Source organism: Pelodiscus sinensis, chromosome 10, assembly GCF_052426305.1.
Source record: "Pelodiscus sinensis isolate ZL-2025 chromosome 10, ASM5242630v1, whole genome shotgun sequence".
NCBI classification, from domain to species: Eukaryota; Metazoa; Chordata; order Testudines; family Trionychidae; genus Pelodiscus; species Pelodiscus sinensis.
In genome coordinates this window covers 45,600,396-45,625,329 of record NC_143061.1, presented here as the reverse complement: position 1 = coordinate 45,625,329, position 24,934 = coordinate 45,600,396, and the positions used below count along the sequence as shown (strand labels likewise).

General features: G+C 43.6%; 1 protein-coding gene across 6 annotated transcripts in view; it reads right to left on the bottom strand.

Annotated features, from left to right (window-relative positions):
- The window catches only part of PIK3CB (phosphatidylinositol-4,5-bisphosphate 3-kinase catalytic subunit beta), a 225,115-nt gene that overhangs the window by 85,888 nt on the left and 114,293 nt on the right, over positions 1–24,934 (bottom strand). For all 6 annotated transcript variants that reach the window (XM_075937519.2, XM_075937524.2, XM_089780866.1 and 3 more), the window contains 3 exons: positions 21,866–22,054; positions 5,928–6,049; positions 1,841–1,984 (listed from right to left, as the gene is read on the bottom strand). In XM_075937519.2, the coding sequence (XP_075793634.2) occupies positions 1,841–1,984; positions 5,928–6,049; positions 21,866–22,054 (455 nt within the window). The remainder of the gene's footprint in view (positions 1–1,840; positions 1,985–5,927; positions 6,050–21,865; positions 22,055–24,934) is intronic.

Here is a 24,934-nt window from a genome sequence, read left to right as displayed (position 1 = left end):
AAGTTCGAAAGAGAGTTTGCAAACGGCTAAACTGGAAGGGCGCTCATGGATAACCTTCACTACAGATTTCTTACAAGCTTACAGGGCTACACGACATGCCACAATGCAAAGATCACCCGCAGAGTTACTGCATGGAAAACAGATGAATACTAAACTGAACATTACTGGATTGTTAAAGACAAGACCTGATGCACCAAATGAGGATGCTTTGAGAAAAACAGTTGAACAGAAGCAAGCAAAGTATAAGGCTTTCACAGACAAACAGCGGAGTGCTAAGGAACCTAAGTTTGAGTGTGGTTCCTTCATTAGAGTAAGAAAACCTGGAATTTTACACAAAGGGGACAATAAATTCATATCTCCTCTTAAAATCATAAAGAAGAAAGGACTTTACACTTATTGAGTTTCTGATGGGCAGGTATGGAATGCTTCTTATCTTGCACCTGCCTATGCACCAAGAGGAGATGATGCCAACACCCAGCCCGCGTTGTATGACTTCACAGTAGCACCGACACAACAAGACATTGCACTGGAACCAGGGTTTGAGAGATCATCTGTCAGACCTAGACGACCACCTGTCTGGACTAGAGACTAGGTTATGTAGTATTTACAGCGTTTTCAGTGTAATATTTCTGCCAACAGTATAGCGTCTTGTTCCATATGTGTTGCTGTGCTTAGAACAACGTTTATTTTATAATGGGAGAGCTTCTTAAGAGAGGAGGGAATGTGGTGTTTTAGATGCTGCTTGTAATTATTAGAACTGGGAGCACTGGCTGTTGGGAATCTGGAAGCACAGGAAACAGGAAGGAGGGGGGAGGAGACGGGCCAGGACTGAGTGAGAGCTACAGAGGGGAGCAGCAGCAGCTTTGTAAAGAGGTTTCACCTTTGTTAAATAAAGGCCTGTTGAAGTTTGTTACTACCTTGCTTGCATGATACAACACTCCTGCACCAACTTCTGCTCTCCGCCCCGCCCCCCCCAGCTGTCTCTGATACAGAAGCAGCAAAGTGGGTGGGATGTGAGCAGTCAACTAACTGATAAGCCTAGGCTTACTGATTAGTCAACTACTTGCTTACATCCCTAGTTGATAAACTGTAGAGGGAACAATGCATCTTAAGCTTCAGTGGTCGGGCTATTGTGAGGAAAATAGAGGCAATCTCTAGGGTTCATGAGAAATATGTAAATTTTCCAAAGGAGTCCCCCTTCCTTCAAAACAAACCATTTAAAAAGTATTAGGACAAAAGCTAATTATCCTCAACACAAAAATAATTTAAAAATGAGCACTGTATTTACAAGTTAAATACAACAGCAACAAGTTACATTTCTAAAACTGAGACAAACTAAAGTCCTTCATATAAGTTAATTATCATTCACTGAAAGGCCATTCTACTCTTGCCTTCAAAAAGTAGCAACTAAGAATCAAAGAAATGTAATGTACAACAAGAATTCAAATAAAGGCGAAATTCATTCAAACTTGTGAGGCATAAATGTTGCCTTTTCAATGCAAACAAAACCAAAACATAAATTTAAATTCATATACAGAAGAAATTAGAGAAATACATTCAGAAGTCTTAAGACAATATTAATAACATGGAGCAATTTTGTAATTGTTTAAAATGTAGCTTTTTAGGATTGTGCTTTGTTAATTCATTTTCTGATTTTTAACTCATTTTATGAAGAATTTCATATTAACATCTAATTAAGGAATCAGAAGATCAAGAAATACACAATATTGAGGAATGGCGAAATAGGTAAGATGAAAAACCCTCAAGAAAGAATACTTGGTATAAGAGAGTTCATTCTGCCTGCGAAGGATACACATAAAAAGAAAGAGGAAATTCTTACCTTAGATGCCAGAAAAGTATCTGCCCTATTCTCCTATTAGCAAGTGCTCTCTCTAGCAGGAACTGAGAGAGGGCACAATCAAGAAAAGGTTCATATTTCAGAACTTGCACAAGCTGCAGAAGATACTGAGAGAGTTCTTCATCACTGAAAGGAGATAATAAAATCTCATAAATAACTAGATAACTAGATTTACCAATTCCTGAAACAGCCTAACCTACCCAACAACCCAAACAAACCAACTGTAAGTTTTAGCTGCTCCCTGGTTTTTTTTTGCCAGCTGTGAGAAGAGAGAAGAGTGCTGAAATCAGGGTGTTCCCCTGCCCCTGTACCCCATCCTATTGTTTTGAATGTGGTTATGTTCATGGAGTTGCTATCTATTATTATTGACGGTTCCCCCCCCCCCCCCACTACTTTTGGGGATCTCATTAGGTTTTTTGAGTGTTGTATTTCATTTGTGACTCTGAATTAAAACCCTGTTACTTCTGTATTTAAGCCAGGAAACAGAAAACATGAGATCCTGCATACTCACACACTGTCTTTGTCAATCTCTGTAGCCTGCCCCCCCCCCCCAACTTCTCCCTTTCTGCCCCAAGCCCCACTCCTTCCTGGAGCCAGCCTGCAATCAAGTGTCAAAATTCGTGAAGTGGCCGCTCTGAGAAAATTATTGCCCCGTCACCTGGTATAGATACACTTGCTCTTCCTTCAGGAAGGGGGGAAAATGGACTAGATGACCTCTCAAGGTCCTTTCCATCCCTATATATGAGGGGTCATAGTGGACCACAAGTTGAATATGAGTCAACAGTGTGACGCTGTTGCAAAAAAAGCAAATATGATTCTAGGTTGTTTCAACAGGTGTGTTGTAAGCAAAACTCGTGAAGTCATTCTGCCGCTCTACTCTGCACTAGTTAGGCCTCAGCTGGAGTACTGTGTCCAGTTCTGGGCGCCACATTTCAAGAAAGATGTGGAGAAATTGGAAAGGGTACAGAGAAGAGCGACAAGAATGATTAAAGGTCTAGAGAACATGACCTATGAAGCCAGGCTTCATGAACTGGGCTTGTTTAGTTTGGAAAAAAGAAGATTAAGGGGGGACATGATAGCGGTTTTCAAATATCTAAAAGGGTGTCACAAGGAGGAAGGCGAAAATTTGTTCCTCTTGGTTTCTGAGGACAGGACAAGGAGTAATGGGCTTAAAGTGCAGCAGGGGAGGTTTAGATTGGACATTAGGAAAAAATTCCTAACTGTCAGGGTGGTCAAATATTGGAATAAATTGCCAAGGGAGGTGGTGGAATCTCCCTCTCTGGAGATATTTAAGAACAGGTTAGATAGACATCTGTCAGGGATGGTGTAGATGGAGCTTGGTCCTGCCTTGAGGGCGGGGGGCTGGACTCGATGACCTCTTGAGGTCCCTTCCAGTCTTATTATTCTATATCTAATATTCTATTATTAACCACCATATTTACTTGTGGTATTTTATCAGGCATCTAAAAAAGTCAGAAATTGAATTCTGATATCCTGCTGAAAGGAATTTTCCTTTGGAGACTTTACTAAGAATAATCATTCCAGATGAACCATTTCAGCCTTACGAGGTGAGCCAGGGTTAACAGAGCAATTACTTGTTTACATTCAAAATAAGTAAAAATATTTTGTCAATAACCTAGCCTTGACAATAAAAAAGCTGTTCATCACATACAAAGTTCAGGAGTCAAGGACAGGAGAAGTGCAGTAATTCTACAAATGATAATAAAGTTCAACTTCTTATGAAGCAAAATGTATACAACTGAAATGTATGAACACATTAACTCCAAGAAGAAACTGAAATACACAACTATCAAAACTTACCTTTTCATTAAATGGTACAGTGTGTAAACAGGCCACCTTATTTTCAGGCCCATGTAGCTGTACAGCTCCCTGTCGCCAAAGGCTCCACATTATTGACTCCCCCACTGACTAAGTGGGGAGGAAAGACATCTCTTTTCTTTGGGATGAGGACACTGCCAATCGTTTCTTGGAAGGGAAGGTTATGAACTTTGATCCCAGAATGTGAGAGGTATTAATTGATGCCAGACTGGACTATAATTGGGGCATTCTAAAAGAATCTAACTCAGGAACAGCAACTTGTGGCTCTGTTAGGAGCCAAATATGGCTCACCGCTCAAGCTCAGTCCGCCATCACTCTCACTCTCCCGCAATGGGGAGCCCATGCTGGCGATCCAGCTTCATGCCCCCTGCAAGATTGAAGCCAGTGCTTACTGCACGAGGTGAGGGGGTGGAGAAAGCCTCAAGCATTCCTAAATTTTAAAATAATCTTTTAATCCAGGAAGTGTCTCTTGTCTCAGAGGACATGGGTGCCGAGATCACATCAGCACACCAGGGGTGGGTATGGAGTGTGGCTAATATGGTAGCGGCCTTCGGGGACAAGGAGCAGCTGGATTTCCTGAAGGAGCAGCACGTGTGCTTCTTTCAGCACTGCCTGCAGATCCTGACCGAGAGATACTCGTTCCTCGAGACCAGCAGGTGCTGTCTGAGCTGGAGAGGTGATGGGAGCAGGATGAGGCTGAGGGGGCCCGTTGGAGTTTATTTCAAGGCCCATCCACTGAGGCACCTCAAGGTCAAGTTCTGCTTGTGGCTGGCTCCCAGGCTGGGGATCCTGCCGCAGCTCTATTGACCAGAATCCAGCCAATGGAGCAGCGGGAAGCCATGCCTAGGACAAGCAGCCTGAGAACAGCGCAGGCGCAAAAAGCAAGTGCTGCCCAGACCCTGCACACGGCCCCTCCCCCAAGGCACCAACACCCTGTCCTCTGCCTGCTTCAGCCTCTGGCCAGACACCCACCCACACGCTGCTCCTGCCACCTGCCCCTGGCCAGGCACATACCTGCACCCTGCTCCTGCCCTCTGGCCTGTGGCCAGACACCCACCCACACTCTGCTCCTGCCCTCTGCCCCGATCAGACACATACATACACCCTGCTCTTGCCCCCTACTCCTGACCAGGCATCCACCTGCACCCTGCTCTTGCCCTCTGGCCCGTGGCCAGACACCCACCCACACCTTGCTCTTGCACCCTACCTCTCACCCACATCCTGCACCCCCATCCCTATCTCACTCACTGGCAGCTCTGTCCTGCACAACAGACCCCTCGTTTTTGGTCCCACCCCAGATCCTAGAGGGCCCACAAAATCCACTAACCTTGGAACCTCAGAAGAGTTATTCTGGCCTGAGGCCTTGAACCTCAGTCCTCCCTGCCCTCCTCCCCATAGGGCTGGAGAGCCAGGGTAGTGAGGTGTCTCAATTGGGGGCCACATCAGTGAGGGTTGGATGTTTTGGTGGTGGTGTGTTTTTTTTTTTTTTTTGCTTCTCACTTAGTTGGTGCTTCTCACGTGGTCCGTGACTGATTTTTGTGTGTGTGACAGTGGCCCCTGACCCAAAAAAGGTTCCCCACCCCTGCAATAAATATAAACAGTGTTGAAACCTTTTGTGTTGGACATAATATTTTACTTTATTTAAAATGAAGCTTGGCCAACAAGCCCGCAGTTGGGGCCCAGCCCCCATCTGGCCACAGTATCATAACACTCTGGCACCTCCCACATACTCCATCCCTGAGCCCATCATACAACCTGAACCCCCTGCCCTGAGCCCCTCATACCCACGCATCCCTAAACTCCTGCACCCCCACATCCTGCCATACGATTGACAGAAGACAGCCTGAATGCATGCATGAAGCTGGATTTGACCAGTTATGATGAAAACTTCAAATAAATGTGTGAAAAGATGTAGGAGCAGAAGTCCCATTAAATAAAGGTTGTGAGTACAATGTTTCATTTATGCTATTATTAATCATTATGTCAATTAATAATGTTCTTATACGGCTTCTTGTTGACCACTTGTTCTGAATTTTGATGTAGTTTGTCTGTTCGGTTTGAAAATGTTGCTGACCCCTGGTCTAACATTCTTTGCATGCACTGTTTTACTTGGAGACCCTTGTGTGGGATAGAATGTGTTTTCTAAGACTGAGTCCTTTTCTCCCTTGTAAAACAGAATGCAATTTTTACCCAATAGTACTTTAACAGCTGAACAATTACCATAACCTACCTCATTTGCTTTAAGCAGCCCACTGCATATTCTCTCACATACTGGTCTGGATAATTGAAATCCAGTAATTCTAATGCTTCTCTAGGAGGCAGTTTTGACCATATTTGAAGAAGAGCCTGAAGCTGTTTTAAAAGCAAAAATATCTACAGTTAATCACCTGTTCAATACATAGTTGAGAAGTTAGATGGGCAGATATTCCTGATAATTATTTGGAATATCAGTATTAACAACAACAAAAAAAAAAAACCAACCAACCAAACAAAAAAAGATTATGGGGTTAAGTTAGTTAAAAACTGGGAAAGTGACACTATGAAAATGTTCTCTTTTTGGCTATTCTGCTCCGGTTCTTTTGATGGAATTTGGTCTTTAGTAAATAGCTTTTTTGGTTAAAAAGTCAGATAACTTAGAATATCTTATTTTTGGTTATTTCAGTAAAATTTTTGATGAAGTTTTGTTGAAAATTGCTTGTAAATAAATTTTGCTGAAAAATTTTCACTTTTTTTTTTTAAAGTAAACTGGAGGGAGGTTGGGGAGAGAAGAGAACAAAAGGCTTTTCTATTAAACATTTTGGCTTACTCACATTATGCAGCACATCTTTAGATATAACGCAACTGCTCTATAATACATTTATATTTACAAACAAAGTGGCAATGACCCAGAGAAGACCACCACAATGAAGGATGATTCTATAATGGTATGCAAATGACCTGGATACTCATAGTCCATATACACTCCCTGCTACCACCACAGTGGAAAACGGAAGCTATAGCCATTAGAGCCTAAGATACCAGAGCTTGGTTACAGAAAAGAGGACATGGTCTTTTCCCCATTGCTATGTAAATCTTGTTTTAGATTTTCACCCTCTAAAACAGAGTAGCCCTCTGTCCAAGAGCACAAGCAAGAAAAAATACACATAGCATCACACGCATGAGGGCGGTAGAAATGAAATTTTGAACCTACTAAAATCAATACCCCTTGACTTCAGTGTGTATATTTTAGCTGTGCTCAAGGATCTGACCCACATCACTGGGCATTGGTTTCCACTGCCTTGACCATAGGACTCTTGTTCCCTAATTTATGCTATAGCTGCAAGATTGATTTAAACTGCTACATGCATGCAAACAGAAGCATTACTTCTCAAATTGGTTGAGGGCTTGTATTTCAAGAATTTGAAAATATAAATTATTTATTAAAATAGCAAAAGTTGACCCATTTCTAGCTCTCAGCCACCTATAACACTATCAACAGTTAGTAAAAGTAGTGAAGTTTCACAGCTTTTGTTATTTTTATCCCTTATGGCAGATCTAGCTTTAAGCAACTAGATATGAATAAAGTTCAAGAAACACTAGAGCACATATTAGAATCTAAACCAATGACAGTAGGGCTTGTCAGTGTTACATGAGCAACCCAATGGAGGTGTAAATAGGATATCAAATTTACACAGTTTTGGGTTAAAAAAAACAAAACAAAAAACTTTTCTTTAGTAGTAAACAACATCAATACTAAAAAAATCCTTCATGCTAGTTAGGGCTGTCCCTACTGATGCTGGTGCCACACACAGCTCAGCATCAGTATGCTCCCCCTGTAAAGGATGCTGACGCTGTGGGGAAAACGGATTGCCAGTTTTCCCTGACTGGATGTCATTTACTGTAGTGACATCAGTCCATCCTTTCTGGGAGAATTGGTGACCTGGAGAAGAGCCAGGAGAGATGTGCAGGCTGGAGGAGCAGCAGGCAGACAGGCAGCCAAAGCACCACTTCTTTCTAGCTTCCCACTGCACAGCTGCTCCCTGCTCAGTCCTCCACACTGGAGAGCAGGGAGTGGGTGCTGAGCCCTGATGTGGAGGGGAGGGATGGTTGGGCAGGCAAGAGGGGAGCAGGCAGCTGGAGGATAGGGATTGGGGTGGCCGGAGACTATAGGTGGCATGCAGCTGCACAGGGCACCATGAAATTTGAGGGAATTTGGCACCCCAATTCTGTGGTGCCCTATGCAGCTGCATATTTTGTCTGTCAGTAGAGACAGCCCTGTTGCTAGTTGGATAATACAAATATTTAATTACAAAAAGACTTTTCAGTAAAAGCAAAACATGTTCTCACTCTGATTAGTGAATCCTTTTGTCCATGAGTGAGATTTCCACATTCCATTGCATGTCAGTCCAGAGCTTCTTCAGTCAAATATGCTAAATGTACACTTTAGTAATGTTAATTGCTACCCAATAGTGATGTAAAATCCCATTTAATCATTTAACTGGTTAAAAGTTACATTTAGCTGGTTAACCAGTTAAGTGGTTATGGTTATCCCATGGACAGGGGCAGCTCCAGCCTGGCTGGAGCAGTCTCTAGCCTCATAGGGCTGCCGGTTCTGCTGGCCCACCCTGCAGTGAGCCCTTCAGGGCTGGAGCAGCCCTGTGCCCATGGCAGGCCACGGGCAGGGGGCTACTCCTGGGTGCCAGTTAACTCATTACTGTAAGCATCACCTAATAAGGTGATGCTTACTTAACTGGTTATTCATTCACATCTGAATTACTCAAGGCCATCTTTTAAAATTGAAGGAGCCATATTTTGTGCACTCTCATTGGCAGGGTTGTGAGGGATGCAGATCATTAACAAAAAATTAATGCCCATGTTAGAATCTCTGAGAAAACAATCAATGTTTCCGTGAGTGAGGTTATAGTTAGAAATGCAGATTGATTACAAGAATTTATATTTATAGGCTTCAGAAAGATTTAAAGACAAAGATTATCTAGAATATAAATACCACTTTGCTACAGACATGCATATACCACATAATCAGCCCAGAGAAGGAAATATTCAGTCACGCTATTTCCCTCTTTAAGAGAGCAGCACAGCATAGGAGTTGAAGTACCACAAACACTTGTGCTGAGACTAAAAATGTACCAATGCGGATGCACCAGCACTCATGCTGTGCACCAATAAAAGCAGATACTGAAGAAGTGACCATATGGACATTTTAACACTCAAGACACCAAAACAAATATGCCAGTGCACCAATGCAGATGCTAAACCATGAAAAAATACAGAGACCTACATGCTGAGGCACATAAAAATCCCAGATGCTGATGCGCCATGGCTGAATATTGATCTCAATAGTAACTCTGAAAATCAAGAGAGTTATTAAACTGTATAAATATGGTTTTAGGCATTCAATTTTATGCAATTAAATTTGAAAATTACAGCCCCATAGTATAGGAAGGTTTCAAAGAGGATGGAGAAAGGATGTTCTCAGTAGTGACGGATGGCAGAACAAGGAGCAATAGTCTCAGGTTACAGTGGGGGAGGTCTAGGTTGGATATTAGGAAAAACTATTTCACTAGGAGGGTGATGAAGTACTGGAATGGGTTACCTAGGGAGGTGGTGGAATCTTCATCCCTAGAGGTTTTTAAGTCTCGGCTTCACAAAACCCTGGCTGGGATGATTTATTTATGGTTATTCCTGTTTTGGATAGGGGGCTGGACTCAATGCTCTCTTGAGATCTCTTCCAGCCCTATGATTCTAGGAAAGGTGCATTAGGAGTACGTAGTGAACAGCTCAAACGGGGGGGGGGAGGGGGCATGAGTCTCATGAGAACAAAGGTGAAGATCCTGTAGTGTAGGGGCTGTCAGTCAAGGGGTACAACCTCTCCATTCCTTGGAGGAATGGCATAACCATTGCATTAGTGAAAACTGTTCCGCCCCGCTCTCCCACCCGGGAGAATGCCAAAATTGCTGCTAGGTGGACCCTCACTGAGGAAGGAGGCTGACCTTGTTTCCTGAGTTCTAACAAATAATTGAAACTAAGTGGGATTAGACTCTAGAGCAGGTCAACCCCCCCGCCCTTTGGAAAGCCCATGATGAGAAGTACTTCCACTTAGCCACATCTGTGGCTTTAGTGGAGGGTTTCCTACTCTTCAAGAGCACTCTACTCACCGACTCCAAACAAAGGTATTCTCCCTCCTCTCAACCACGGATCTTACATGCTGTGAAGTGTAGAGACTGGAGATTCGGGTGACAGAGCTGACCCTAGCCTAGGTCCTGGGTAATCAGGTCACAAATCAACGGGAGTACTATCAGTGCCTCTATTGATAGATCCAACAGAGTGGAGAACCAGTGTTGGCTGGGCCACGCTGGAGCTACCAAAATCACTAACACCTTGTACCTCTACACCCTGAGGAGGGCCTTGTGTATTAATGAAAAGGGAGAGAAATGCATTCCTACCCATCCTGGTTAAGAGTATAATAAGTAAAGTTATCTACTTATTCTTACAATATAAGAATTAGGGGTCACCAAATGAAATTAATAGGCAGCAGGTTTAAAAACAAACAAAAGGAAGTTTTTCTTCACTCAGTGCACAGTCAGCCTGTGGAACTCCTTGCCAGAGGATGTGGTGAAGGCTAGAACTTTAACAGTGTTCAAAAAAGATCTATATAGATTCATGGAAGTTAGGTCCATCAATGGCTATTAGCCAGGATAGGTAGGAATGGTATCCCTAGCCTCTGTTTCTCTGGAGGTGGGTAACAAGGGAGGGATCACGTGAGGATTATCTGTTGTGATCCCTTCCTCTGGGGCATCTGGTATTGGCCACTGCCGGCAGACAGGATACTGGGCTAGATGGTCCTTTGGTCTGATCCAGTACAGCCGCTCTCATGAGGATTAAGTCTGCCTGGTGAAGGGGATGCCTGCACAAACCATGTCCTCCTGAAGCCACCAGTGCAGGGAGACCAAGACATCTGGGGGAAGTGAGACCACCATTACCTAAGTGAGCCATACCTGCAAGGGATGGAGACCTAGGTGTTTTTATATATATATATATATATATATATATATATATATATATATATGCATGCTGCCATACATTCAATTCCTGGCTGTTGTCAGAGGCAATGCCTACGGGCCCAGAATAATGTCTCTTATGGTATGAACCTGATCCTTGGAAGGAATGCCATTGCTGTTCATAGATTCATAGACTATTAGAACTGGAAGGGACCTCGAGAGGCCATCAAGTCCAGTCCCCTGCCCTCTCGGCAGGACCCTAATAGATGTCTATCTAACCTGCTCTTAAATATCTCCAGAGATGAAGATTCCATAACCTTCCTAGGCTACTTATTCCAGTATTTAACCACACTGACAGTTAGGAAGTTTTTCCTAATGTCCAACTTAAACCTCCCTTTCTGTAGTTGAGTCCAGCCTCACTCCCACAAACTCTTTCATCTATACAGGGATGAGGGTGGACTTCTTGTTTAGCATAAGGCCTAGTTGAGTAAAGGTGTCTTTAACTGGGTCTATATCCTGTTGCACTTGAGGTCTCTAGGTGCCCCTGACTAGCAATCACCTAAATAGGGGAAAACTTGCACCATGTGCCTTCTGACAAAACCTGCTGCCACAGGCTGCTACCACTGCTGTACATTTTGTAAAGACACTGGGGGTTGTAGACAGGCCAAACAGGAGGACCACAAACTGGTAACGGTCTCTTCTGATTGGAAATCAGAGGAACCGCCTGTGTGGTGGAATAATAGAAATAGGCATCTTAAACTGAGGGTGGCATACCAGTCCTCTAGATCAAGGGAGGGAATGATCAAGACTAATGTGACCATTCTGAAACTTGTGTTTATGAAGTCATTGAGCTCTCTGAGATCCAGAATGGGGCAAAGACCTCCTTCGGATTTTGAGATTAAAAAATAATGGGAGTAAAACCCCTTTCCTCTGAACTCCAGCGGAACAAATTTCACCGCTCCAAGTTATATAAGCGAACACATTTCCTGATGCAGAAGGTGCTCGTGAGAAGGGTCCCCGAAGAACTGGGAAGGGGGTGGGGAGGGCAAGGATGGGAGAGAGTAACCTACTCCCATCATGTCTAGGATCCACCTATCTGAGATGATCCTGAGCCAGGCACAGTGAAAGCGGAATAAACAGTTGACAAAGGCAGAAACTAGTGTTAAAACTATAACTCTGATCTCAGGCGCATCTTCAAAAGCCTGGCCTAAACCACTGCACCTTGTTAGGGGACCTGTCCCCTGGTCTAAGGTGGACTGGGACTGTCTCCTGTTGGTCCTGCCATTAATGCTACGGTTCTTCCTTCTTTTGGAGTCTGACCTTGGACCCTAGTGATAAGAGTTGGGAGAGGGTCTAAGATTAAAGGGGGCTCCTTTGTGGAGCCAATGTGTGTATGGCCAAGGACTACAGTGTGGCCCTGCAGTGTTTGAGGCTATACAGTTTGCTGTCTGTTCAGAAAACAGTCCATTGATCTTACATGCTGTGACCACAGATCTTACAGATCCTCAGATCTGTGTCCTGAACAGTGGTTTGTACTTCGGGTGGGGTATCTGAGAACGGCAGCCAAGTATTCTGCCACATGACAATGCCCATGGCCACGGAAGAGGCAGTGGAGTCTGTGGTGTCCAAAGCTGCCTGTGTGTGAGGTGGCGTGAGATATGATCTTCCCCTCCTTTACAAGTACACCAAACTCTTGATCAGAATCACATGGGAGTAGTTCTTTAAAGTTATCCATAGCTACCCAAGAGTTATACGTGTACCTTCCAATTGGTAATTCTCAGTTGTAGGCCTGCTGCGGCATAGGCCTTGCAGCCTAGTATGTGCTTGCTTTTCTCCCTATGGTTGGTAGCCTTTACCACTAGGGACCCCAGGGGATGGTGGGCAAATAGGTGCTCATAGCCAGATTGAGGCACATAATGCCATCACTGCACGACCATCTGTGTTGGGGGGAAATCAATGCGGGGGTTTGCCACAGTAGTTTGGAGATTTTGGCCACTGACTTATTCAGTGAGAGCACCACCCTGGCTGAAGAGTCCACCATAGAGTCTGAGTTCTCCACAACTTCCTCTGCCTGGACCCTTAGGTTCTGGGCTAGGATCTTCAACAGCTCCTGGTGGGTCCTAGTGTCAATGGCTGGCATGGCAGGTACAGAGTAAGCTAGGGCCTCAACAGGGGATGAGGAAGACAAGTTCCTGGGTGGCAGCTGTTCCCCAGCCTGATGGCACTCTTGGGTCTGTGGAGGGCCCAGGGTTGTTGCCAGCTAGACATCACCACATACACTATGGGTGGTCTGCCGTCCTCCCTTTACGGGCTTGGCCTGTGCTCTGATGTTGGTGCCTGAGGAAGGGGTGCCTTGGGAATACGAGTAAGTAGAACCCGTCCGAATGCTGTCTGCCACTGGGCTAGATGAAAGGCCCATAAAATCCAGAATGGCCACTGGACTGGAGGCTGCCACTGCGGGTGCCATGCCTTGTGAGAGGCCAGAGTCCAGTGCCGAGAGAACTGTAGAGGAGGAGTGGCAAGTGGTTTGGAAGTAAGAGTCAAAATTCAAACTGCTCTGGACAAACTAGAGAAATGGTTTGAGGTAAACAGGACAAAGTTTAATAAGGACAAATGCAAAATACTCCACTTAGGAAGGAACAATTAGTTTCACACATACAGAATGGGAAGCAACTATCTAGGAAGAAGTACTGCAGAAAGGGAATTAGGGGTCATATTAGACCACAAGGTTAAACATGAGTCCACAGTGTGACACATTTGCTTTTTTTGCAACAGTGATTCTGGGATGCATTAACAGGAGTGTTGTGAGTAATACACGAGAAGTCATTCTATTGCTCTACTATGCGCTGATCAGGCCTCAATTGGAGTATTGTGTCCAGTTCTGGGCACCACAATTCAAGAAAGATGTGGAGAAATGGAGAAGGTCCAGAGAAGAGCAACAAAAATGATTAAAAGGTCTAGAAAACATGAGCTATGAGGGAAGACTAAAAGAATTGGGCTTGCTTAGTTTAGAAAAGAGAAGACTGAGCAGGGACATAATAGCTGTTTCCAAGTATCTAAAAGGTGGTTACAAGGAGGAGGGAGAAAAATTGTTCTCCTTAGCTTCTGAGGACAGGACAAGAAGCAATGGGCTTAAATTGCAGCAAGGGAGGTTTAGGTTGGACATTAGGAAAAACTTCCTAACTGTCAGGGTGGTTAAACACTAGAATAAATTGCCTAGGGGGGCTATGGAATCTCCATCACTGGAGATATTTAAGAACAGATTAGACAGACATCTGTCAAGGATGATCTTACAGTGCTTGGTCCTGCCTTGAGGGCAGAGGACTAGACTTGATGACCTCTTGAGGTCCCTTCCAGTTCTATGATTCGGCACAAGCTGTGCCAAGATCGAGATCTACAAGATGAGATTCTTGAAAGCATTGACTACCTCTGATTCCAAAGAATATTCTGACATTGTCTGTGTCACTGTCTTGGTCAATGGTGCCAATGAGTGGCATCAAACCTGGAGTGGCATCAAACCTGGTAGTGGGCCAAAGTCAATAGCTTGCACTGGTGCCAGACTGGCGGAGGTGGAAGCATCATGTGTGCCTGAAGGCTCCGATGCTGGGGACAGTGGGAATGGGGGTGCCGAATGGGTAGGCAAGATGGGCAGTGCTCGTGTTGACACTGGTCTCTGTGCCAAATGTCTGACCGGCATGGGGCCCCTCTTGGTGCTCCACTGTCAGTGCCGAGCCCAGCGAACATGTAAGCTCTATTAACTCTTGAGCCGTGCCAAAGGTGTCCAATGTGGAGAGTTGTTGGAGATCCTCTACAGGCATGTCCTGCAAGTCTGGACTACCCGCCCACACTGAGCTCGACTGGTGCTTAACTGGCGCAGGAGCACTCAACTGCGTCAGTGATGATAGTCACTGAGTGTCCTACTTGAGGACACACTCTGTGCTCGTGTTGGGACAGAGAACTGCCTCTGAGGGCCTCAGTCCTCTTCTGCAGGACAGGTGATTGAGAGTGGGGCCGAGGTGCCGAGCTTTGCTGATGGCTTGCACACCGACACCAGTGCACTCTAAACAGCTGAAGCCAGTGCCGGAGATTGGAGAGCCAACTCCCTTTTGGTCCTAGCTTAAAAGCTCTGTAAATCTTGCAGCTATTGGTCAAGAATTGCTCCCCTAGATACTTCAAACAGGTATTGTGGGGATTGCCAGAATGCAGTAGTTTCAAGCACTGGGGACAAGGCTTGAAGACATGCAGTCCAGGTATCCTCCCGGGGGCGGGGGGGGGGGAGGGAGAAGGAATGGTCACAGGAGACTCCCACTAACACTAACTAAACTACTACACTATTAACTACCCAACATTTTAAATACAAACTATTCACAGATGAACCGCTAAGGATGCACTCGCAAGTGAATGGAACAGACACGAGCAAGCACACGAACAACCTCAACTTTTGCCAGTGCTGCATCTACACTACCATAAACACATAAATATATATGTATAAATACATTTTCTGTTTACAGCTTTGGAAATCTGTTATGTGCACAAATGTTCCTTAAATAAAGAAACCATAATATACTGTCTATGCACTTTGAGATCCCTCTGATCTCAGAGCAGAGGGACCACACAAGGTCCTGTACATTAATTAAGGATGGAAAAACCTTTAATATTTTATGTGGTGACTTAGACCTGGCACAGTTCCCTCATATGGGATTTATTTCAACCTAATCAAGTAAATTGTGAGAATAAAATCCTGTTTCATTTTTAATTCCAAATTAAGTTCTATTATCCTGAAGAGATTTTTAATGATTACTTGTCTATTTTTCAATAAAGTAAAAAACTCCTACTACATATCTGGGGCAGGCCACAAGGTATGTACAAACCTGTAACATATTCATGAATGCCACACAATATTCTTTAATGAGGGAAAATGTAATTTATCTACAATACATTTGAGAGAGAGTGTCCAGCTGTCTGTGTATTTGTTTGTTTGTTCAAGAACTCATAAATGGTAATAGCTAAGACCACCACATTCGGTATACAGCTTCTTCTTAAAAGCAAGGTTGTGCCAAGAACCAAGCTGGGAGGGGTTGCAACTTCTTTGGAGGATAAGGTCATAATTCAAAATGGTCTAGACAAACTGGAGAAATGGTCTGAGGAAAATAGGATTAAGTTTAATAAGGACGAATGCGAAGTGTTCCTTCCTAAGTGAAGTAATCAGTTTCACACATACAGAATGGGAAGCGACTGTCTAGGAAGGAGTACTGCAGAAAGGGATCTAGGGGTTATAGTGGACCACAAGCTAAATATGAACCAACAGTGTGATGCTGTTGCAAAAAAAAGCAAACATAAGAAAGATGTAGAGATATTGGAGAAAGTCCAGAGAAGAGCAACAAGAATGATCGAAGGTCTAGAGAAAATGACCTGTGAAGGAAGACTGAAAGAATTGGGCTTGTTTAGTTTGGAAAGGAGAAAAATGAGAGAGGACATGATAGCTGTGTACCAGTATCTAAAAGAGTGTCACAAGCAGGAGGGAGAAAAAAAATTCTTCTCCTTGGCCTCTGAGGATAGGACAAGAAGCAATGGGCTTAAACTGCAGCAAGGGAGGTTTAGGTTGGACATTAGGAAAAACTTCCTAACTGTCAGGGTGGTTAAACACTGGAATAAGTTGCCTACAGAGGATGTGGAATTTCCATCTCTGGACATTCTTAACAGCAGGTTAGATATACATCTACCAGGGATGGTATAGATGGTACTGGGTCCTGCTGTGAGGATCTCTTGATGTCACTTCCAGTTCTAGTGCTCTATGATTCAACGAAGAAAGTGAGATGTGTCTGGATTGGGACTCCTTCTCATAGAATACTGGAACTGGAAGGGACCTCGAGAGGTCATCGAGTCCAGATCCGCTGCCCTCATGGCAGGACCAAATACTGTCTAGACCATCCCTGATAGACATTTATCTAACCTACAAGTTTTCATAAACAAGTTTTCTCCCTCCTCCTTTGACACCCTTTTAGATACCTGCTATCATGTCCCCCCTCAATCTTCTCTTTTCTAAACTAAACAAATCCAATTCTTTCAGCCTTCCTTCACAGGTCATGTTCTCTAGATCGTTAATCATTCTTGTTGCTCTTCTCTAGACCCTCTCCAATTTCTCCACATCTTTCTTGAAATGCGGTGCCCAGAACTGGACACAATACTCCAACTGAGGCCTAACCAGTGAAGAGTAGAGCAGAAGAATGACTTCTCATGTCTTGCTCACAACACACCTGTTAACGCATCCCAGAATCATGTTTGCTTTTTTTTGCAACAGCATCATAAAATTAAACAGTAAAGAGACAGAATCATTAGGCGGGTTCAAGGGGCAGGCTGCCTTGGACACATTTCCTTCTCCCTCCATCTGGGATTGCACCAGCCCACAGGCATTCTTTAGGGAGGGTGAGACCTGAAGTCCCCTCCTCACCCTTATTCATACAGGAACATTGATGGATGTTACATTTTGCCAGGGAACGAGGGGAAAGTGCACAGTTTGCTGCATTCCTCTTTCTGGCTGGTGAGCACGGAGGGGAAAAATATAGAAGCTTGTCTCACCTGGTCCCAAGCTACTGTGATTTAAGAGAGCCTCTCTACCCCAAGCAACCTGCATAGTAAACCCCTTATCCCTAGGCCCACCCCAGAAGAAAGGTTTAAATGAAGTACAACAAAAATTAATCGAGTTAAGGACCTGATCATGTCAGGTAAATCTTCTAGCAGTTTATAAAATTCATTTAGCCACTGCCACAGGTTTAATGCTCCTACCTTTACACCCAGTGGTGGGGGGAGGGGGAGGAGGGAGCTATGCAAAGCAGATCAATGGGTACGTCTACACTACAAAGTTAATTCGAACTAACTTAGTTCGAATTAGTTAATTCAAACTAAGCTAATTCGAACTAACGGGTCTAGACTAAAAAAACTAGTTCGAATTAGCATTTTGCTAATTCGAACTAGCATGTCCACACAGAGTGGACCCTGAACCAGGCTTAAGGATGGCCGGAAGCAGTGCCGGCAGGACATCAGACGAGGACTTAGAGCGTGGAGATGCTGTCTCACGCTAGCCGAGGGCTGTGCTTAAAGGGTCCCGACCCCCACCCCGGACAGACAGTTCTCAGGGGTGCCCCGCTTGCAAAGCAGTCCTGGCTTGGAGTGCCCAGACTACCCACACTGGGCACATCACAGCACTCGGCCATCAGACCGGCTGCACTTGCTGCAGGCTGCCATCTGGGGAGAGGGGGTAATTGGGGGGCTGCAGGAGAGCTTCCACCCCCAGAAGCCTGCAGAGCCAGCCCAGTCCTCCCCATAGGGGGCTCGTACCCCATTCCTCCCTCACCTCCTTCCACTTACCCTTCCCTAGCCCCCCTTCCTGATGTACAAAATAAAGGACAATTGTGTTCAAAAATAGAATCTGTCTTTATTGAACAAAACTGGGGGAGACTGGGAAAAGGAGGTGGGAGAGGGGAAGAGAGAGGCTGGGAGAGGGAAGGGCAACGACAATGATCAGGGGTTGGGAACAGGTCCCATATGAAGAGAGGCTAAAGAGACTGGGACTTCTCAGCTTAGAAAAGAGGAGACGGAGGGGGGACAGGATAGAGGTCTCTAAAAGCAGGAGTTGGGTGGAGACGGTGCATACAGAAAAGTTCTTCATTAGTTCCCATAAAGAAGGACTAGAGGACACCAAAGGAAAGGAATGGGTAGCAGGCTTCAGACTAGTAACAGAAAGTTGTTCTTCACAAAGCAAAGAGTCAACCTGTGGAACTCCTTGCTGCAGGAGGCTGTGAAGGCTAGAACTAGAACAGAGTTTAAAGGGAAGTGAGATCAAGTCATGGAGGCTGGGTCCATGGAGTGGTATTAGCCAGGGGGTAGGAGTGGTGTCTCTGCCCAAGGTTTGTGGAAGGCTGGAGAGGGATGGCACGAGACAAATAGCTTGGTCACTGTCTTTGGTCCATCCCCTCCAGGGTCCCTAGGGTTGGTCACTGTCAGCAGACAGGCTACTGGGCTATATGGACCTTTGGTCTGACCCAGGACGGCCATTGTAAGCTCAGGGCTCAGGGGTCTCACTGGACCCCCTTGATTTTCATGCACTCCTGCTCCTGGGTGGCCAGGATGGCAGCTCTCCTGCCCTAGTCGGCCACCTTCCTGTGCCTAGTGCGGAGGTCGTGGACGAGGTCCACGATGTCCGCACTAGCCCAGGCGGGTGCCCGCCTCTTGCGGTCCCGGGCAAGCTCCCGGGAGCCACCAGCCTGGTCTCGGGAAGAGGGGGAGGGCTGGGGGGCATCGGGTGGGTGGCTCGATCCGTGCCAGGTGCAGGGTCTGCTAGCTGGGTGCTGGCAGGCTTGCACCTGGCACAGGCACCGTAGCCAGCCCGTGCCCCTTTAAGGAGTCCGGGGCCGGGAGGGGGGCATACGAGTTTCCCTGGTGTTGGCCAGAGTAGCCACCAGGGAAACCCGGGGAGGACTAGCCTCCCACTAGTTCGAATTAAGGGGCTACACACCCCTTAATTCGAACTAGCAAGTTCGAACTAGGCTTAATCCTCGTGGAATGATGATTACCTAGTTCGAACTAAGTGCTCCGTTAGTTCGAATTAAATTTGAACTAACGGAGCGCTAGTGTAGCGCCTATGAAAGTTAGTTCGAACTAACGTCCGTTAGTTCGAACTAACTTTGTAGTGTAGACATACCCAATATGATTCTACCCTTTTGGGGATAGGGTGGCAGGATTCTGGAACTGTATGCCTGTGAGACCTTGACTTCTGCATGCCAAGAAGCTCAGCTCTGTAAAGGTTAAAAAAGGATAAAAGGAAGGCATGGGACTGAGAGAAACACTTGAAGACACACAGCTCTTTTCTAAGCCATTCCTCTTCATGCAAGTGTGGTTCAAGTGCTATGGATGCTACTGCAGCCACAGAATATTCCTTCCTCTCACACCATGGGACTCTGATAAGCCACACCTGACTTAAGAGCATCATGGGGGACAGAATCTGCTCTTTATTTCTCATTTCTAATATAAACATGTAACAAAGTAATATAAAAAAGTATACATATTTCACAGCAAAGTATGCCCCTGCCTTCTACAAACACTTACCCAAAGAGTAACATGAGCACTCTTATTGAATTCATTGGAACTACTCATGTTCCTAAGTGCTTGTAGGAAATAACATTTTAGAATACTAAGGGTCATGCCATCTGCTCCCTAGGCTTGCCCCTCCCCCTGGTTGCTTTTGTTTTGCTGAGAGATTCTGTTGATGTTGATGACATGTGTCATTCTGCCGTCTGGCAGGAAAAATCATATCTATATCTATATCTAGAGAGAGAAAGAGAGAATTTTGCATTCCTCACAAATATAATTTAATGTTGTCAAAATACATTACTCAGTTGTTAAATCATCTCTTTCTCTACATTAGCAAAAAGAAATATCACATTACTTCCAGAAAGTGCACAGGAGTACAGGATCTGTTGAAAATGCCCCGTCTAAACTGCCGGTTTTATTCAAAAAGCCCCATTTTTAAAAAAGTGGCAGCTGCCATTATGCAAATGAAGTGCAGGATATTTAAATCCCGGCTTCATTTGCACGTTTCGATATGTCTAATTTACATCCCTCTGCCGACAGAGGAGTGTAGTGAGTAAGGCTATGTCTAAACAAGTACCATTCAATGCATGGTTAATAGTAACAGAAATTTTAAATTAAAGTGAGCAGATATACTGCAGCAAGTAATTGGCTCTGTTACAGTTTTGTCCCACCTACAGCATCAGAAAGCTTTTAGAGCGTACAAAAGGACTATCCAAAATTATAATAAAAATATAGAAATCCATTATTTTGCTACATTTTAAATTAGTCTGAAAAACAGGAACATTATGACAACTATGAAATCAAATGTTTCTTATACAAAGTTACAAATAACACTGTTCCACATTTAAAAATTAAAATGGCCTTTGTTACTAGACAGTTCTAAAACAAAAGGAGGATCTTGCATTATAATCACCTTAGAAAAATTAATATTTCAGAATTCAACAGTTATCAGTTCCTCAACTCGGAGGAGATAGCAACTGAATTCAGGGGAATTATATACTCTACTCAGACTAAACACTAGCATAGTATAGTTTTTAATCATGAATCCAGTTGTGCATTGCTACACAATTTGGGGAGATTCTTTCTAAAGCTATTTTCAACAAGCATTATAGGACTAGGATTCTATTTGGGGTGATGTGAAAACTGTAGACATACCAATTCCAGTAATAAACTCATATACCAATATATCTGATGTATTGTTTCATCCTCATAGTTTCGATCTGGTGAAAAGCCATCCTACCTTGATATTAAACATCAAAACTAGCATACCTTACTTACCTTTACTGCAGTTTTAGGAAGAACTTACTCAAGCAAATAGTCTCACTGAAGCGAGTGACATGATATTTTATAGCAAGATGTTTAACTGAACATTAGTTTTTCTCTTCAATTACTATAAGTTAATCAGTTTGAACAGTTTTTCATTAAGTTTTAAAGGTTTTACCATCTGAATAAGTATAGTCAATCTGAATGTAAGTTTTTGGACTTGTAGTTTTAATTAAGGCTCTGATCCTGGAAACACTTACATATATGCTCAAAGTTGACATGAAATGTGTTTACGATCACAGCCTAAATTTGAGACATGGAGAGAACTTAAGAAACTGTGGCAGAGAATACAACAATAAATTAACTAGCCCCATGTAAGGGTTTTTTTGGCTTACCCCAACCTATCAAACTTGTTTACTACTTTCCTTTACAGTTCTTGATAGATTATAGAGATGTTCTCTTAGAAGTTTTTCAACTCAGAAGGAATTCAAGCACATTGTCTGCTGGAAGTTAAAAAGTGCGTGGGAACTGGTTTTTCCATGTTTAACTTTTAAATTGCTATTAAAATCTCACTTGAGATATTGGGTCTTTGAAAACAAAAAGTGTGAAGGCCCAAATCCACAAAGAGATTTAGACGCCTAGCCTCCACTGAAATCAATAGAAGTAAGGAGCTTAAATACCTTCGTGAATCTAGGCATAAATGCCCAGTTTTATAAACCAAAGTTTAGACCAAGAAACCAATGTTTCTGTGTTCAAGCACAGTTTTCCTCATCATTTGCCTGCTACATTTTTACATTGCCTTTGCCATTTGCTTTACCTGAGCAACATCTTCAAGTTTGTTCCATTTTACAGACAGCAGAAGTTTTGGCAGTGATTGTGGGAAATTCTCACGACAATCATATCGCAAAGTCCAAATAAGATCCATTTCATTTTCACAGAGTTGAGTCAAGGGGTCTCTTTCCATAATTTCTTTTAGTTCAATATAAAACTTCTTGCCACCTCGACCCTAGGTAAATAAAGTTAGCAAAGTAAGTTCAAGAATCACCAAATTTATGCCATACAAGATTCACACTACTCTAATAATCGGTGATAAAGCTACATTAGGAAAACAGTAGTATTAAGTGAAATGGATTCATTTCTTAGATCACAGCGGTATGATGATCAGATTTGTGCTTCAGATCATACATTTCTGGTCATAGCAAAACATTCATACATCATACTCGAAATTCAGATTATAAATCTACCTGAAAAAATTATATACGTCTGTATAAATAACACTAGATGGTGATATTGCCATTTTCCGATTTAAATGAGGGAATTCCTGTTTCAACAGCAAACATGTTTCCCATCTGTCAGCTAAACAGTGTCATAACACCGCAACGTTTAAAAGGCAAATTAAAATAAAAAGTTAATGCACTTCCAACCATAACAAAAATGAAATATTGGTTTTGTATGTAAACATTAACATTTTATTTTCTAATACAGATTTTGCTTAGTCTCAATTATCATAACATGTTCATTTTATCACAGAATCAAAAGAAATGAAGAGTTAGATGGGACCTTTACAAGACATATACTATCCCGCAACACTGAGACAGAATTAACTATACACACATGATCCCTGACAGATGTTTTCCTAAACTGTTCTGAAAATCCTCTAATATCAGGGATTTCATAACCTGCATAGGTAACTTGTTCCAGTGCTTCACCATCCTATGTTGATTGTTATTATAGGTTAACAGTTGATTTGTTGAGGAATTAGTATAAAAACTTCTGTCATTCTTGTCAGATTAGAGTGGATTAAGATTTTTTTTTTTAAGAGAGGGTTTCATTAAAAAAGAATACCATTCTCCTTTCTTGTAAAAATTCAGTTGGACCAATGAGCCAAACTGAACACAATATTGTTTGTGTATCACAAACAACTTAACTTCATAGGAACCCTATACAGATTGTTACTAACTGACAGAAAAATCAAGTGCTACAATCATTACTATAGTGATAGAAATATAGCCGTGTTAGTCTGGTGTAGCTGAAACAAAATACAGGACTATGTAGCACTTTAAAGACTAACAAGATGGTTTATTAGATGATGAGCTTTCGTGGGCCAGACCCACTTCCTCAGATCAAATAGTGGAAGAAAATAGTCACAACCATATATACCAAAGGATACAATTTAAAAAAATGAACACATATGAAAAGGACAAATCACATTTCAGAACAGAAGGAGGATGCGGGGGGGAGGGGGAAAGGAAGGTGAATGCCAGTGAGTTAATGATATTAGAGGTGGGGAAAGGTAGATGTCTGAGAGTTAATAGTATTAGAGGTGATAATTGGGGAAGCTATCTTTGTAATGGCTAAGATAGTTGGAGTCTTTGTTAAGTCCCCTGCGGAGAGTGTCGAATTTTAGTATGAATGCCAGTTCAGAGGATTCCCTTTCAAGTGCAGATTTGAATGTCTTCTGAAGTAGGATGCAGGTTAGCAGGTCATTGAGAGAGTGTCCTTTCTGGTTGAAATGACAAGCAACTGTTTTTTCTTTGCGATCCTGTCTAATGTCTGTTTTGTGGGCGTTGATTCTTTAGCGAAGTGTCTGAGACGTTTGTCCAATGTACGTAGCAGACGGACACTTTCGGCACATGATAGCATAGATTATATTTCTGGAGGCGCAGGAATATGTATTCTTGATCTTAGATCTAAGAATCAAGTACATTCATACATCATACTCGAAATTCAAAGTAGGAATAAGAGATCCTCCAGAATAGGGCTTTATTCCGGAGGATCGGGCCAGTCTAGACGCTTTTTTCCAGCTTATCTACAAGCCGGAAAAAAGCGGCGGACATCTTTATTTAAATCCCGCGGGGGATATTTAAATCCCCCGCGGATTTCCCTATTCTGAAGTTTAAAATTAGCATGCCCCTTTCGGAAAAGGGGCCAGTGTAGACGTAGCCTAACAAAAAAAGTGACCATGTTAGTCTGTAACTTTAAAAAATGAACATTCATAGACTCATAAAACCATAGAGCTGGAAGAGACCTCAGAAGGGTAATCAAATCCAGACCCCTGCTCTAGGCAGGACCAATCCCAACTAAATCAACCCAGCCTGGGCTTTGTCAAGCCGAGACTTAAACACCTCTAGGGATGGAGACTCCACTACTTCCCTAGGTAACCCATTCCAGTGCTTCACCACTCTCCTAGTGAAATAGTTTTCCCTAATATCCAACCTGGACCTTCCCCAACACAACTTGAGACCATTGCTCTGCCATCTGTCACTACTGAGAACAGCTTCTCTCCATCCTCTTTGGAACCTCCCTTCAGGAAGTTGAAGGCTGCTATCAAATCCCCCCTCATTCTTCACTTCTGCAGACTAAACAGACCCAACTCCCTCAGCCTCTCCTCATAGGTCATGTGCTCCAGCCCCCTAATCATTTGGTTGCCCTCCGCTGGACCCTCTCCAATGCGTCCACATCCTTTTTGTAGTGGGGGGCCCAGAACTAGACACAATACTCCAGATGTGGCCTTACCAGAGCCGAATAAAGGGGAATAATCACTTCTCTGGATCTGCTGGCAATGCTCCTCCTAATACACCCTAATATGCCATTAGCCTTCTTGGCTACAAGGGCACACTGACTCATATCCAGCTTCTCATCCACTGTAATCCCCAGGTCCTTTTCTGCAGAACGACTACTTAGCTGTTTGGTCCCCAGCCTGTAACAATGCTTGGGATTCTTCTGTCCCTTGTTGAACCTCATCAGATTTCTTGCATGTAGAATAGTGATAGAGATGCAGCCAAGGAAGTGGGTCTGGCCCACGAAAGCTCATCACCTAATAAACCATCTTGTTAGTCTTTAAAGTGCTACATAGTTCTGTCTTTTGTATCAGATTTCTTGTGAC